This window comes from Mustela erminea, chromosome 9 (genome assembly GCF_009829155.1).
Source record: "Mustela erminea isolate mMusErm1 chromosome 9, mMusErm1.Pri, whole genome shotgun sequence".
NCBI classification, from domain to species: Eukaryota; Metazoa; Chordata; class Mammalia; order Carnivora; family Mustelidae; genus Mustela; species Mustela erminea.
In genome coordinates, this window is record NC_045622.1 from 14,573,829 (window position 1) to 14,586,920 (window position 13,092).

Below are 13,092 nucleotides of genomic sequence, written 5' to 3' on the forward strand. Positions count from 1 at the left end.
CCCCCCAGCCGCAGGGGACTCCGTGGTCAGCAGCGGTCCGGACACTGGGCGAGGGCGGGGGCGGGTGTGGGACGGTGCCTGTGGGGGCGGGGCTGGCCTGCCGGGCTCGGGCGCTGATTGGCTCCGCCTGGCACCGCCCGGTCCCGCCGCGCACCGCGGCGCCCAGCAGACCTGAGCAGTCGCTCGTGCGGAGCGCGGGGCGGGCTTCAGGTGAGGCGCGCTGGGGGCGGGGCTGCCGCACGCTTCCCCCCCCCACACCCGCCCCCGCCCGGACCCCCGCTGCTCCGGCCCGCCTCCGCCTGGTCCCGGGAGGGCGGGAAGCGGGCGTGGGGCTGCTGGATGGCAGGGGGAAGGGGCAAGGGAGGGACGGACCGGGAAGACGGCCCCTTTGGGGGAGGGGCGCCGCCCCGCGAGTCCGCGTGTGTGCGTGCGAGTGTCCGGCCCGGTACGGGCTGCGCGGCGGCGCGCGGTCTCTGCGCCTGCGGGCCGGAGCCTGTTTGCCCCCGGGAGACGGCGCCCGGTTCTGCGCCCGTCGGTGTGTGCTGGCTGGGCTCCGGCCTTCGCCTGGGCGTCCTTGGCTTCGCCACTGCGGGTCAGTCTCCATCTGTGTGTCGGTGCACGGTTTATTTTTGTTTCTGGAGAGAAAATTCCTAGAGGAATCCCCGAGCCTGCCTGCGGTCACCGGCTCACATCGAGCCCCACCCCCTTGTCTCGGCAGCCTGGGGCCTAGGCCTGAGGGACCATGGCACTACCTCTGGGCCCAGCTGCCCTTCCGCACTCGCTGCTGCTCCTGCCAGCCCTTCTGAGCTCAGGTACACCCCCGTTCACCCCTTGGCGAAGCCCTTCTGGGGGCAAGCCCCTCTCTCCCCTCACCTTGGGTTTGGATACCTACTTCAGGCCCCAGAGCACCAGAGCTGGGTTCCCTTCACCCACCCACCCACGGCCCAGCCAGTTCCTCGTGAGCGAACCTAGGTGCTCCCGCTCTTGGTCAGTTGCCCCTCTGTAACAGGATGTCATGCTGGTCACAGACCAGTTCCACCCCTCTCCCAGCTCTCCCCAGAACCCCCTGCTGTGTTCCAGGTTGGGGGGAATTGGCACCAGAAATTGATGGTCAGACCCGGGCGGAGCTGGCACTTCGGGAGAACGAGCGGCACGCCTTCACCTGCCGGGTGGCAGGGGGGCCTGGAACCCCCCGATTGGCCTGGTACCTGGATGGACAGCTGCAGGAGGCCAGCACCTCGAGACTGCTGAGCGTGGGCGGGGAGGCCTTCTCCGGAGGCACCAGCACCTTCACTGTTACTGCCCAGAGGGCCCAGCATGAGCTTAATTGCTCCTTGCAGGACCCCGGCAGTGGCCGGCCAGCCAATGCCTCTGTCATCCTCAATGTGCAATGTGAGTGCCCCTGAGGTGGGCAGGGACAGAGGTTCCCTGCCTGAAGACCCCCAGCAGCCACCAGGCAGGTGGTCTGATAGACCCCTTAACAAACACTTAAGCACTTTGCAAATATTAACTCTCGTTATCCTCAGGGTATTCCTGTGAGGTAGTTATTCTGGTTAACCCCATTTTACAAGTGAGAAAACTGAGCCACAGATTGGTTAAGTATTATGTCTGCAGTCCTATAGCTAGTAAGCAGAGCCAGGATTCAAATCCAGATATTTTGGTTTTAGTGATTTTACTGTTAATCACTGTGAAATGCTGCCTCTCAGGGAGACCCAGCCATCCTGTTTCCCAGTGCCCCCTTGAGAAGAGGTCCAAGCTCCTGGCTCCCTTCTGGGTTTGGGAAGAAAGGGCAAGGAGTCTGAGGGCTGTGGTGAGAGTATATTGGCTTCTGCTTTGCACCAGTTAAACCCGAGATTGCCCAGGTCGGGGCCAAGTACCAGGAAGCTCAGGGTCCAGGCCTCCTGGTTGTCCTTTTTGCTCTGGTGCGTGCCAACCCCCCTGCCAATGTGACCTGGATCGACCAGGATGGGCCGGTGACTGTCAACGCCTCCGACTTCCTGGTGCTGGATGCCCAGAACTACCCTTGGCTGACCAACCACACTGTGCAGCTGCAGCTCCGAAGCCTGGCCCACAACCTCTCTGTGGTGGCCACCAATGACGTGGGAGTCACCAGCGCCTCGCTTCCGACCCCGGGTGAGCATTGCCAGCAACTGGCCCAACACAGCCTCAGGTGGGGGCAGGATCACAGTACAAAAATGAGAAGACTGTTGCCCTCTGGGTGAGTCTTGTGAATGGGCTATGCTGACCACCTTGGGCAAGGACAGAATGGTACCTGTGGCATCTCCGAGGTGGGGGCCCCTGCCCACTTGGAACCTAACCAGAGAACACCTTGCAGGGCTTCTGGCCACCCGAGTGGAAGTGCCACTGCTAGGCATCGTTGTGGCTGGAGGGCTTGCACTGGGCACCCTGGTGGGGTTCAGCACCTTGGTGGCCTGCCTGGTCTGCAGGAAAGAGAAGAAGACCAAAGGTAGGGCCAAAGCAGTGGGGTGGGGGGCGAGGGTGGCTGAGGAGCAGGGAGAAGGAGAGGGAGAAGCAGCAAGGGCAGCACGTGGGGCTGGGCACGTGATGAGTGGCAGAACGGGTCTTCCTGGGCATGTCCATGGGGAAAACCCGATGCAACTCAGAGCAGGCCTGGGCACTGGGGACCCATTCTGTCCCAGAGCTAGGAGAGATCCCTTGCCTGAGGGTCCTGGGTCTGAAAGGGCATAGGGGCAGAGCCCCGAGTGGGTGGGCTTCCTAAGAAGTGTGTGGTTTCTTTCTCCCTAGGCCCCTCCCGGCGCCCATCCCTGATCTCTAGGTAACTTCCTGGGGCTGGCTGGCTGGGCTGACCTGAGATACAGCATGGGGACAGCTGGAAACCGCGGGTCTCCCTAGTTCTGGAAGGGGCCCCAAAGCAGGAATCTGGGCCTGCTGGAGCCAGGGCACATCCCAGGCTCTGTCTGCCCTGTAGTGACTCCAACAACCTGAAACTCAACAACGTGCGGCTGCCACGGGAGAACATGTCCCTCCCGTCCAACCTTCAGCTCAATGACCTCACTCCGGATTCCAGAGGTACACCCTCTGTCTGCCCTAACTTCACCTTCAGAGGTGCTTCTGAGGCAAAGAGAGATCTTGGTACTTGAGGGGTTAGGCCCTATCAGGCACACTACTCATCCTGGGCATCCACCCTGTGTCACCCAGCAGGGAAGCCAGTTGATCGGCAGATGGCTCCGAATAACAGCCGGCCGGAGCTGCTGGACCCAGAGCCTGGCGGCCTCCTCACCAGCCGAGGTACTGGGACATGGGCGCGCCCCCACCCCCAAGCCCTGATGCTTCTGCCGGAGGCCTCTTGAGTCTCCGTGGGCAGCTTCCAGGCAGTGAGGCTCACTGCGTCTCACGGGCATCTTTGCCCCTGCAGGTTTCATCCGGCTCCCCATGCTGGGCTATATCTATCGAGTGTCCAGTGTGAGCAGTGATGAGATATGGCTCTGAGCGGGGCGAAATGGGGGGTACCTTCTTGGCTCCTGGGCACCCCCCCCCCCACGGCCACCTCTGCCTGGCCCTATTGCCACTGGGAAGAGGTCATGCCGCTGCTGCTTTGGCTTGCCCTCCTGGTTGAGGCACCCTCTGTGTCATCCACATGACGTTTGTCACTGGGATCTGACCCTCAGGGGCACAGGTGTCTTGGCAGAGCCACCATCTGGACCTCAGCCCCTTGTTCTACCTCAGGTAGGGGGGCCTTCAGGCTCGTGCACCCCGGCAGCTGGAGCTCTTTGTGCAGGTGTGTGTGCGGTTGTCTGGCCTCTGAGTGTGGTCTGGCCCTGCCGGCCTGGGCCTGCTTTGGGCCACACACCAGTAGTCATAGTACTTTGTACAGCAGGCACAGGACATTCCCAGTGGGGGGGCAGGGAGGGCCCTGCATGTCTTCAGTTTCCTCCCCGTGCTGTGCAGCTTTGTTCCCTCAGGGAAAATTTAGGACCCTGATAGCTATATCGAACCAAACTGCCCTTTGCACGGAAACCAACCCCTGGCCCAGGGGCAGGGGCCAAGCACAAATTTTGCTGCATACCTCTTTGCCCTTCTCTTGTCTCCGTCTCCTCTTGGGCATTGTATATTATACTTTGGACCTTCTGCATTTCTCCACTGGGCACTGGACTTCTCCATTGACCTAAGCCTGGCGGTGCCAGGGCCCGGTGTTAGCACAAGTCAGGAGGAAAAGAGGGAGGCAGGAAGTCCAGTGGCACCCCCAGCAGCACGTAGCTATGCATCTTTTTCTTATGGTGTTGGCACTTTAAGCACATCCCCTAGGTAGGGGGTTAGGGAGCACCCCAGGGCCTTCTCTGTGGCTTCCCCAAGTCTGGCCTTCCTCTGATTCACTGTGAGTGCCCTGAGCCCTCAACCTATTTTCACAAACCCCCACCATGGGACCCCATTGACCAGCCCCTAACTGCCTCATCAGCAGGGAGGCCCACTCTTCCTGTGCCACCGTTGGTTCTTCAGGGGCTGTTGATAGTGGCACATTATTTGACAGAGCTAGAAGCTTTTAGGGCAACATGGAAAAAGAGGGGGGAACCATGTACCCCAAAACAATGTAAGAATTCTTTGGAAAGCAACATGGAAATAGCAAATTATTATAGTGCAGAGTATATTTTTCCCTTGTTGATAACTTGTTTTATAGTTTTTTTTCATGTTACTGCCTAGGACAGTGCTGAGCACACAATAAATTTAATAAACTTGGCTGAGTGAATGTTACATGTCTGTTTCATTTCTTCATAGATGGTTCTAAAACGAAATCTTTATATCCTACAGAAAATAGGGGAAACACCTGTGTACCCACTACTCAATTCTGTTGAATCGTCTCATTTTACTTTGCTCCAGAACTTTTATTTTTAAAAATGAATAATGCTGTTTCTTTAATTACACTGTTCTCAGTGGCAGGGCTGGCTTTTTTGCTTTCGGGAGTGCCAGAGCAGGATTAGAGGGACAGAAGGCTCATTCTAGGCTGTGATTTAAATAAATAAATAAATAAATAAATAAATAAATAAATAAATAAATAAATTCTGGAGAATCGTATGGGGGAAAAAAAAAGACTAGAAATGAGAGGAGATTTTTGAAGACAAATTTATATGCTTTTCTGAGCAACAGGTTGACTTGGCTTGCATAGCTCTGGGTTTTCTTCCCCGCTCTCTGGCTTCTCTCTTGTTCAGTAGGGTGTCTGCTCCATGGAAGTGGCCTAGGCCACTGCCCCAGTCTCTACTGGTTTTGCCTGTAAGTGGCTTTGTGGCCCCAGAATGTTTAGAAGCCAGGGTGCGTCTCTGGTGATGGGCGTCCACTGTTTCCTTTGAGAGGTCCTGGAGCCCCTTCCTTAGTGGTTCTTTGGCAAGGCTACAAGCCCTGTGCTCCTCTCAGCTGCTCCCACCTTTCAGCAAAAAGGTGGGTTCTTTGGGCAAATCCATCCTTGCAAGTATTTGTTTGCAAAGGGGTGGACTTTGAAACTAGTGTTCCAGTTCTCCCTCAGATCAGAATCCTTGTCCCTTTGTCGATCCCGGACACCTTGGAGAGTTTGATGAAAGGTAAAGACTCCTTTCTGAGAAATGCAGATGGAGAAGGTCTGCTCACTCTGCAGGTCAAAGCCCATCAAATTACAGCTTGGGCGAACCTTGAGAACATGCTGAATGAAAGCAGCCAAATCCAAGAGACCATTTGTGACTCCATTTTTGTGAAATGCCCAAAATGGGCAAATCTGCAGAGACAGAATAGGTTGGTGTTGTCTGGGACTAGAGGGAAGGAAGAATGGGGAATGGCTGCCAGTGAATATGGGGTTCTTTTGGGGGTGATGAAAATGTTCTAGAATTAGTGGTGATTGATGCACAATGTTGATAACTTGTTTATCAACAGATCAGAAAGCACCCAACTATACACTCTATAAGGGTGAACTTTATGAAGTACAAATTATGTCTCAATAAAGCTGTACTTTGTTTTAAAATTTTATCTTTTAATTTTTTAGGATTTAAAAAAATTATTTTTTTTATTTATTTGACAGACAGAGGTCACAAGTAGACAGAGAGGCAGGCAGGGGCGGGGGGCGGGGGGGAAGCAGGCTCCCTGCTGAGCAGAGAGTCCGATGTGGGGCTTGATCCCAGGACTCTGGGATCATGACCTGAGCCGAAGTCAGAGGCTTAACCACTGGGCCACCCAGGCACCCCTAGGATTTTTTTTTTTTTTTTTTAAAGATTTTTTATTTTTTTATTTTGACAGAGAGAAATCACAAGTAGACGGAGAGGCAGGCAGAGAGAGAGGGAAGCAGGCTCCCTGCTGAGCAGAGAGCCCGATGCGGGACTCGATCCCAGGACCCTGAGATCATGACCTGAGCCGAAGGCAGCGGCTTAACCCACTGAGCCACCCAGGCGCCCAGGATTTTTTTTTTTATCCATTTGAGAGAGGGAGAGGGAGAAGCAGCCTCCCCACCAAGCAGAGAGCCCGATGGGGGGCTTGATCCCAGGACCCTGAGATCATGACCTGAGCCAAAGGCAGAGGCTCAACCATCTGAGCCACCAGGTGTCCCTGTACTTTTTTTTTAAAGTGTACTCACTCCCCAACATGGGGTTCGAAACTCATGACCCTGAGGTCAGGAATTGCATGTTCTACCAACTGAGCCAGCTAGGCACCCCAATAAAGCTGTAGTTTTAAAAACCATCAAATGGTTGTTGCACCTGGGTGGCTCAGTTGGTTAAACATCTGCCTTTGGTTCAGGTCCTGACCCAGGGTCCTGGGATTGAGTTCGACATTGGATTCCCTGGTCAGTGGGGAGTCTGTTTCTCCCTCTGCCTCAACACGGCACCATCCCCACTAGTGCTCTCTTGCTCTTTCTCAAATAAAACATATTTTTTAAAGATTTTATTTATTCATTTGAAAGAGAGAGAGTACAAGCAGAGGGGGAGACAAAGGGAGCAGGGAGCCAGATTGGGGCTCAATCCCAGGACCTGGAGACCATGACCTGAGCTGAAGGCAGACACCCAACCATCTGAGCCACCCAGACACCCCATAAATAAAATACTTTTTTAAAAGTCATCAATGGTAACTTGATTTGTACATTTCACTATAAATTTCACCTGACAAAAACATAAATATTGAATTCCAGGTAATTATATGCATGCCAAAGTGTTTAGGGGTAAAGTACATTGATGTCTGCATCTTCCTTTGGGATGTATCAAAAAAAAAAGATATATAGGGACACCTGGGTGGCTCAGTTCATTAAGCTTCTGCCTTCAGCTCAGGTCATGATCTCAGGGTCCTGGGATCAAACCCTGCATCAGGCTCCCTGCTCAGGGGGGAGCCTGCTTCTCTTTCTCCCTCTGTGCCTCCCCCTGCTTGTGTTCTCTCTCTCTCTGTCTCTCTCAAATTTTTTTTTAAAAGTTAAAAATAAAAATAAACTTTACTCCATTGTGGGGTTCAAACTAACAACCCTGAGATCCAAAGTCTCATAATTACTGACTTGAGCCACCCAGGTACCCCCCCCCTTAGGTACTTAAAAAAAATTTTTAATTGTTTATTTGAGAGAGAGGGAGAGAGAAAGTATGAAGGGAGGGGCAGAGGGAGAGAACTGACTGCTGAGCACGGAGCCTGAACCAGGGCTTGACTTCACACCCTGAGATCATGACCTGAGCTGAAATCAAAGAGATGATGCCTAACTGACTGAGCCCTCTTAGGCACCCCCCTTAGGTACTTTTTTAAAAAATTGAAGTATAATTAACACAGAGTGGTATATTAGTTTCTGGCATACAACATACTGATTTAACAATTCTATACATTACTCAATGGTTATCCAATTTGTTGGCATACAGTTGTTTATAGTACTCTACTTTTTATTTATTTTTTAAGATTTTATTTATTTATTTGACAGAGAGAGAGTGAGTGAGGGAACACAAATGGGAGGAGTGGGAGAGGGAGAACCAGACTCCCCCCGATGTGGGGCTCGATCTCAGGACCCTGGGATCATGACCAGAGCCAAATGCAGACTGTGACTGAGCCCCCAGGAACCCCCCAGGTTCTCCTCTGTTTTTTATTCCTGTGGAATTGATAGTACTATCCCCACATTCATTTCTGATTTTAGTTATTTGAATCTTTTTTTTTTTTTAAGACAATTTGGCTAAGGCTTTTCAATTTTTTTTAAACGTTATTTTTGTCTCTTTTTCTTTAATTTTTTAAATTTAATTAAATAAATATTTCATTTATTTGAGAGAGTGAAAGTAAGAGAGATCACAGAGGGAGAGGGAGAAGCAGACTCGCTGCTGGGCAGGGAGCCCAACATAGGGCTCAATCCCAGGACCCCGAGATCATGACCTGAGCTGAAACCAAGAGTCAGATGCACAACCAGCTGAGCCACCCAGGCACCCCTATTTGAGTTCTTTTTCTTTAAATGCAAATTCCCCCTCCGTGCACTGCTTTTGCTATATCCTGTAAGTTTTGGTATGTTTTGTTTTAATTTTCATTTGTGTCTAAGTATTTACTAATTTCCCTTGTGATTTCCTATTTGACTCGTTGGTTAATACTGTATTCTTTGATTTCCCCAGATTTGTGGGTTTTTCAATTTTGCTTCTGTTATTCTGACTTCATCTCATTGTGGTCAGGGAAGATACTTTGTATGATATTTACCTTTTAAAATCTATTGCGACTTTAACTTGTGGCCTAAAATATCACCTGTCCTGAAAAATGTCCCAATAGCTGTTGCTATTGGGCAGGTTGTCCTGCCCATGTCCATCAGAGCTGGTTGGTTCACTTTGCTGTTTAAGCCCTTTGTTTCCTTATTTACCTTTTGTCTCATTGTTCTATCCATTATTGACAGTGTGGTATTTTTTTAAAGGATTTTATTTATTTATTTGACAGAGAAAGAGCACAAGCAGGCAGAGTGGCAGGCAGAGGGAGAGAGAGAAGCAGGCTCCCTGCCAAGCAAGGAGCCTGATGCAGGACTCGATCCCAGAACCCTGGGATCATGACCTGAGCTGAAGGCAGAGTCTTAACCTGCTGAACCACCCAGGCGTCCGGATAGTGTGGTATTGAAGTTCCGAGCTATTATCATAAAACTATTTCTTCCTTCCATTCTGTCAACTTTTGCTTTATATATTCTGAGGGTCTGTTATTAGGTGTGTAAATATTTATACTTTGTATAGCTTCTTGCTGTGTTCATTGTTCCTCTTGTAGGTCTCCTGATTTCATGGAAATCTGTAACAGCAGTTCTCGAATTTGTCTGCATATGGAAATAATCTGAAGAGCTGAGGAAAAATATGGATTCCTGGGACGCCTGGGTGGCTCAGTTGGTTAAGCAGCTGCCTTCGGCTCAGGTCATGATCCCAGCCTCCTGGGATTGAGTCCCACATCGGGCTCCTTGCTCCGCAGGGAGCCTGCTTCTCCCTCTGCCTCTGCCTGCCATTTTGTCTGCCTGTGCGCTCTCTCTCTCTCTGACAAATAAATAAAATCTTTAAAAAAAAAAAAGGGGATTCCTGTATCCTACCTGCGAGATTGTGATTTAAATTAGTCTGGTGTGTCGTCTGAGAAAGGAAACCTCTCTTTTTTAAAGATTTTATTTATTTATTTGACATGCACACAGAACAAGCACAAGCAGGGGGAGCAGGAGGGAGAGGGAGAAGTAGGCTCCCTGCTGAGCAGGGAGCCTGATAAGGGACTCGATCTCAGGACTCTGAGATCATGTTCTGCTTTTTTTTTTTTTTTAATTTTATTTATTTGAGAGAGAGTGAAAAAGAAAGAGATCACAGAGAGAGAGGGAGAAGCAGACTCATTGCTGAGAGAAGAGCCCAATTCGAGGCTCTATCCCAGGACCCTGAGATCATGACCTGAGCCAAAAGCAGAGGCTTAACCCACTGAGCCACCCAGGCGCCCCTGGTCTATGAGTATTATTAATTTTTTCCCCCTTAGCTTAGCTGCTTTGTTTCTCTGATTTACTTTGTTCTGCCAGTTTTAGTCTTTATTTTTCTGGCTTTCTTCAAAGTCCAGAGATCCCCGATTGTACATCCGTGTTTAAAATGAGATTTGCAAACAGGTGTACAAACACAAGAATGACATAACCAGAAAAGCGATTGGAAACTGATGGGGACCTGAACATGTGCTTATAGACTCCATGTCAGTATCTAAAGGTCTTTTCTCTTTGGCTGGTCCATTTGCCGAGAGGACTTTTCCAATAATCTGCTTTGGAGGTATAAATAAGCATGGGAAAGGGTGACTGTCTCATTGCTCACTCTGTTTTATCCATTTCTTTTAAATATGTTCCCTTACGGCTGTCCTCATAGTGTCTTGTTGGTGTTCTCATGTCCAGAGCCTCCCTGGTTCAAAGGTGACTATCTTCTGTTGGGACAGAAGAGATAGGGTTCTGCGGTGTGACATGGCTCACTTCTTACCAGTTTCTCTGTCTCTCTCCTCTGTAGGTAAATTTCAGACCCCCCCACCCCCTTAAATTAGTTACCACTTATCCATCTTCCAAAATTGTTGCTGCATAGTCTCCTGTCATTTCCTTTCCTATTATCTATCCTTGCTGGTGTGTATCTTTTTCAAAATTATTATTCTTGGGGCACCTGGGTGGCTCAGTGGGTTAAAGCCTCTGTCTTCAGCTCTGGTCATGATTCCAGGGTCCTGGGATTGAGCCCCGCATTGGGCTCCCTGCTTGGCAGGGAGCCTGCTTCCCTTACTCTCTCTCTCTGCCTACTTGTGATCTCTGTCAAATAAAACAGTAAATAAAATCTTTTTAAAAAATTATCCTTACATCGTCATTGTATAGGGTTAAAGGAAGGAGTGAAGATATAAATATGATGTTCAATGTTTGTTTATTTCGAAGTGTTGAGAGGCTACCATCAGCAGAGGAGGAGGAGGACACTTCCGGCTGGGGAAATAGCCAGCATAGAAGTTTGGTTAGAAGGGGGACTTCCTGAATCCCCGGTAGAGCCTGGCAAACAGATTGGTTTTTCAGTTTGCCTTGAGGGATTATGGAAAATGAGGATCTACAGGTAGGGAGAAAGTGGCCAAATGCGGTCTTCAGAGGCCTAGTTGAAAATTTATACTTAGTAATATAATTACTACATATGACATTTTGGGGCACTTAATCTTTCACATAATTTTACCCACGGGACGAGCCTCACAGTTAATTAGTGTTTATTGTAACTGTTTCATAGCTAGGTTAACTGAGGTATGGAAGTTACTGGCTTTTTTCTAGGGCCACAGAGCAAGGAGCCAATGGGGAGGAAGGACAGGCGTTGAGGCGGAGAGAGGTGCGCAGGCGAGCCGTGTCTGGGTCGGTCGCTGGACGGTGGTGCTGGAACAGGGAGGTAAGCTAAGGCTGCCGCCTAACAGTGCCTTTGGCAGGAAGTACCCTTGATCTGTGTGACTTGCAGATTCTGCCTTTGTGAATCCACTTTCTCACTGAATGTGTTTACTATCCCAAATCAGTACTGGCAGTGTTTTCAGTTATTTGCAGACATGCTCAGAGCAGTGAAAAATTTGTCACCCGACACCTAGCTTCCCTGCTGAGGCTAAAAAGGGGGACATTCTGGCTCCTGGTTTCAGCTCTCCTACTGTAAACACGTTCTATGTATTGCTACATTTTCTGATCGCTGGTGATTCAGTGCACTAGAATGACCCCTAAGTGCTGACGTGGTGGCCAGCACTCCTACGTGTTGTGTGTCAGGTAAAAGTACGGCACGATTCAGAGGGCTGGTGGTTCTGAGTTCAGTGAATCCCTGGTTGCTTGATGAACATGATATGACCAGGGGCTCATAGAAACCTAACCTTGCATTTCCCCGAGGAGCAACGGTTCAGTGTTTGCTGGTTGGGTATTTGCTGTGACTGGGAAGAACAGAACCACTGTGCATAATGGGGCTCCTGGCGGCCTCGGGCCGTAGAGCCTGTGACCCCTCATCTCGGGGTTGTGAGTTCAAGCCCCACATTGGGCGTGGAGCCTGGTTAAAACAAAACAAAACACAACTACTGTAGATAACGAGAATCAATGGTATTTATTAGTGCTAACTCTTGGCTCTAGCGAAGAAAGCGGTCTGAGTGTTTGCTGAGAAAGGAATGGAGAATTTGAGCTCCTGTCGTGCATTGCCGGACTTCTCCCCTAGGAGTTAAATGTCCCAGGGTGTGTCACAGTGAGGCCTGAGCACGGATGTTCCAGCTCCTCAGACTGAAGCATGATAGGACCCTCACGCCTGATGGAAGAGTCTGTGGGAAACAGTCTCCTCCCATCTCTGTGTTTACTGTGCATAGATTAGGCTGACAGGGTAGCACTGTAATGTAATTCTCCCTTCCAATCACTTCTTGCCCCCACATCCATCCTTGGTTCCTTTACTCCTTTGGCTGCAACAGCCAAACCTGTTGCCGCTCAGCCCCATGCCCTCCCTTCCGTTCTGTTTTCTGCTGCTGGGTTTTCCAGATCCCCTTGCCACCTGTTGATTTCTGCCAGTGGGAGGCGCCAGCAGGCTATGAGAAGGTGGGAGACAGGAAGCAGCAGCCGTTACTCACAGTTGCCATGGTAGTGGGGCGAAGGTGTGCGGACTTTAGTGCCTCGCTGTGGCACCCCCTCAGCCACTCAAGACCACTGCAGCACCCCTTCTGCCCCGGCACCTGCAGCAGATACCTCCCCTTGCGCCTCTCCTTCCTGCAGTCCACCTTCCCGTCTCCCTTTTGCTCTGTCAGCCCTTCCAAAGCTTTGTGACCAGTTTCCCACATTTAACACCCCATGGTCGAATAACTAGCATGGGGGCACCTGGGTGGCTCAATGGGTTAAGCCTCTGCCTTCAGCCTGCGTCATGATCTCAGGGTCCAGGGATCAAGCCCTGCATAGGGCTCTCTGCTCAGCAGGGAGCCTGCTTCCACCTCTGTCCGCCTGCCTCTCTGCCTGCTTGTGCTCTCTCTCCCTGTCAAATAAATAAATAAAATCTTAAAAAAAAAAAAAAAAGAAGAAGAAGAAGAAGAACTAGCATGGGGGTGCCTGTGTGGCACAGTCGGTTGGTTAAGTGTCCGATTCTTGATTTCAGCTCAGGTCATGATCTCAGGGTCAGGAGACTGGGCTCCATGCTAGGTGTGGGGCGTGCATCAGATTATCTCTCT

The 13,092-nt window shown here is 50.7% G+C and overlaps 1 protein-coding gene across 2 annotated transcripts; it reads left to right on the forward strand.

The window, feature by feature from the left end:
* Positions 1-105: 105 nt before the first annotated feature.
* Positions 106-4,716, forward strand: TMEM25 (transmembrane protein 25). Of its 2 annotated transcripts, none has more exons than XM_032356329.1 (9): positions 106-210; positions 719-812; positions 1,081-1,392; positions 1,843-2,133; positions 2,336-2,467; positions 2,767-2,797; positions 2,951-3,051; positions 3,181-3,270; positions 3,398-4,716. In XM_032356329.1, exons 2-9 carry the CDS (start codon positions 743-745, stop codon positions 3,469-3,471), a joined length of 1,101 nt encoding a protein of 366 aa, XP_032212220.1. In that variant the 5' UTR covers positions 106-210; positions 719-742; the 3' UTR covers positions 3,472-4,716. The 2 variants fall into 2 exon arrangements, with proteins under 2 accessions (XP_032212220.1, XP_032212221.1); XM_032356330.1 differs by having other exon boundaries at positions 3,184-3,270.
* The last annotated feature ends 8,376 nt before the right edge of the window (positions 4,717-13,092 follow it).

What these genes read in the sequence shown, in the direction of transcription:
- TMEM25 (XM_032356329.1), top strand. Translation starts at nt 743, where the DNA reads ATGGCACTACCTCTGGGCCCAGCTGCCCTTCCGCACTCGCTGCTGCTC. An exon ending in GCCAGCCCTTCTGAGCTCAG is followed by an intron (nt 813 to 1,080) that starts GTACACCCCCGT and finishes GCTGTGTTCCAG; the next exon opens with GTTGGGGGGAATTGGCACCA. An exon ending in CGCCTCGCTTCCGACCCCGG is followed by an intron (nt 2,134 to 2,335) that starts GTGAGCATTGCC and finishes AACACCTTGCAG; the next exon opens with GGCTTCTGGCCACCCGAGTG.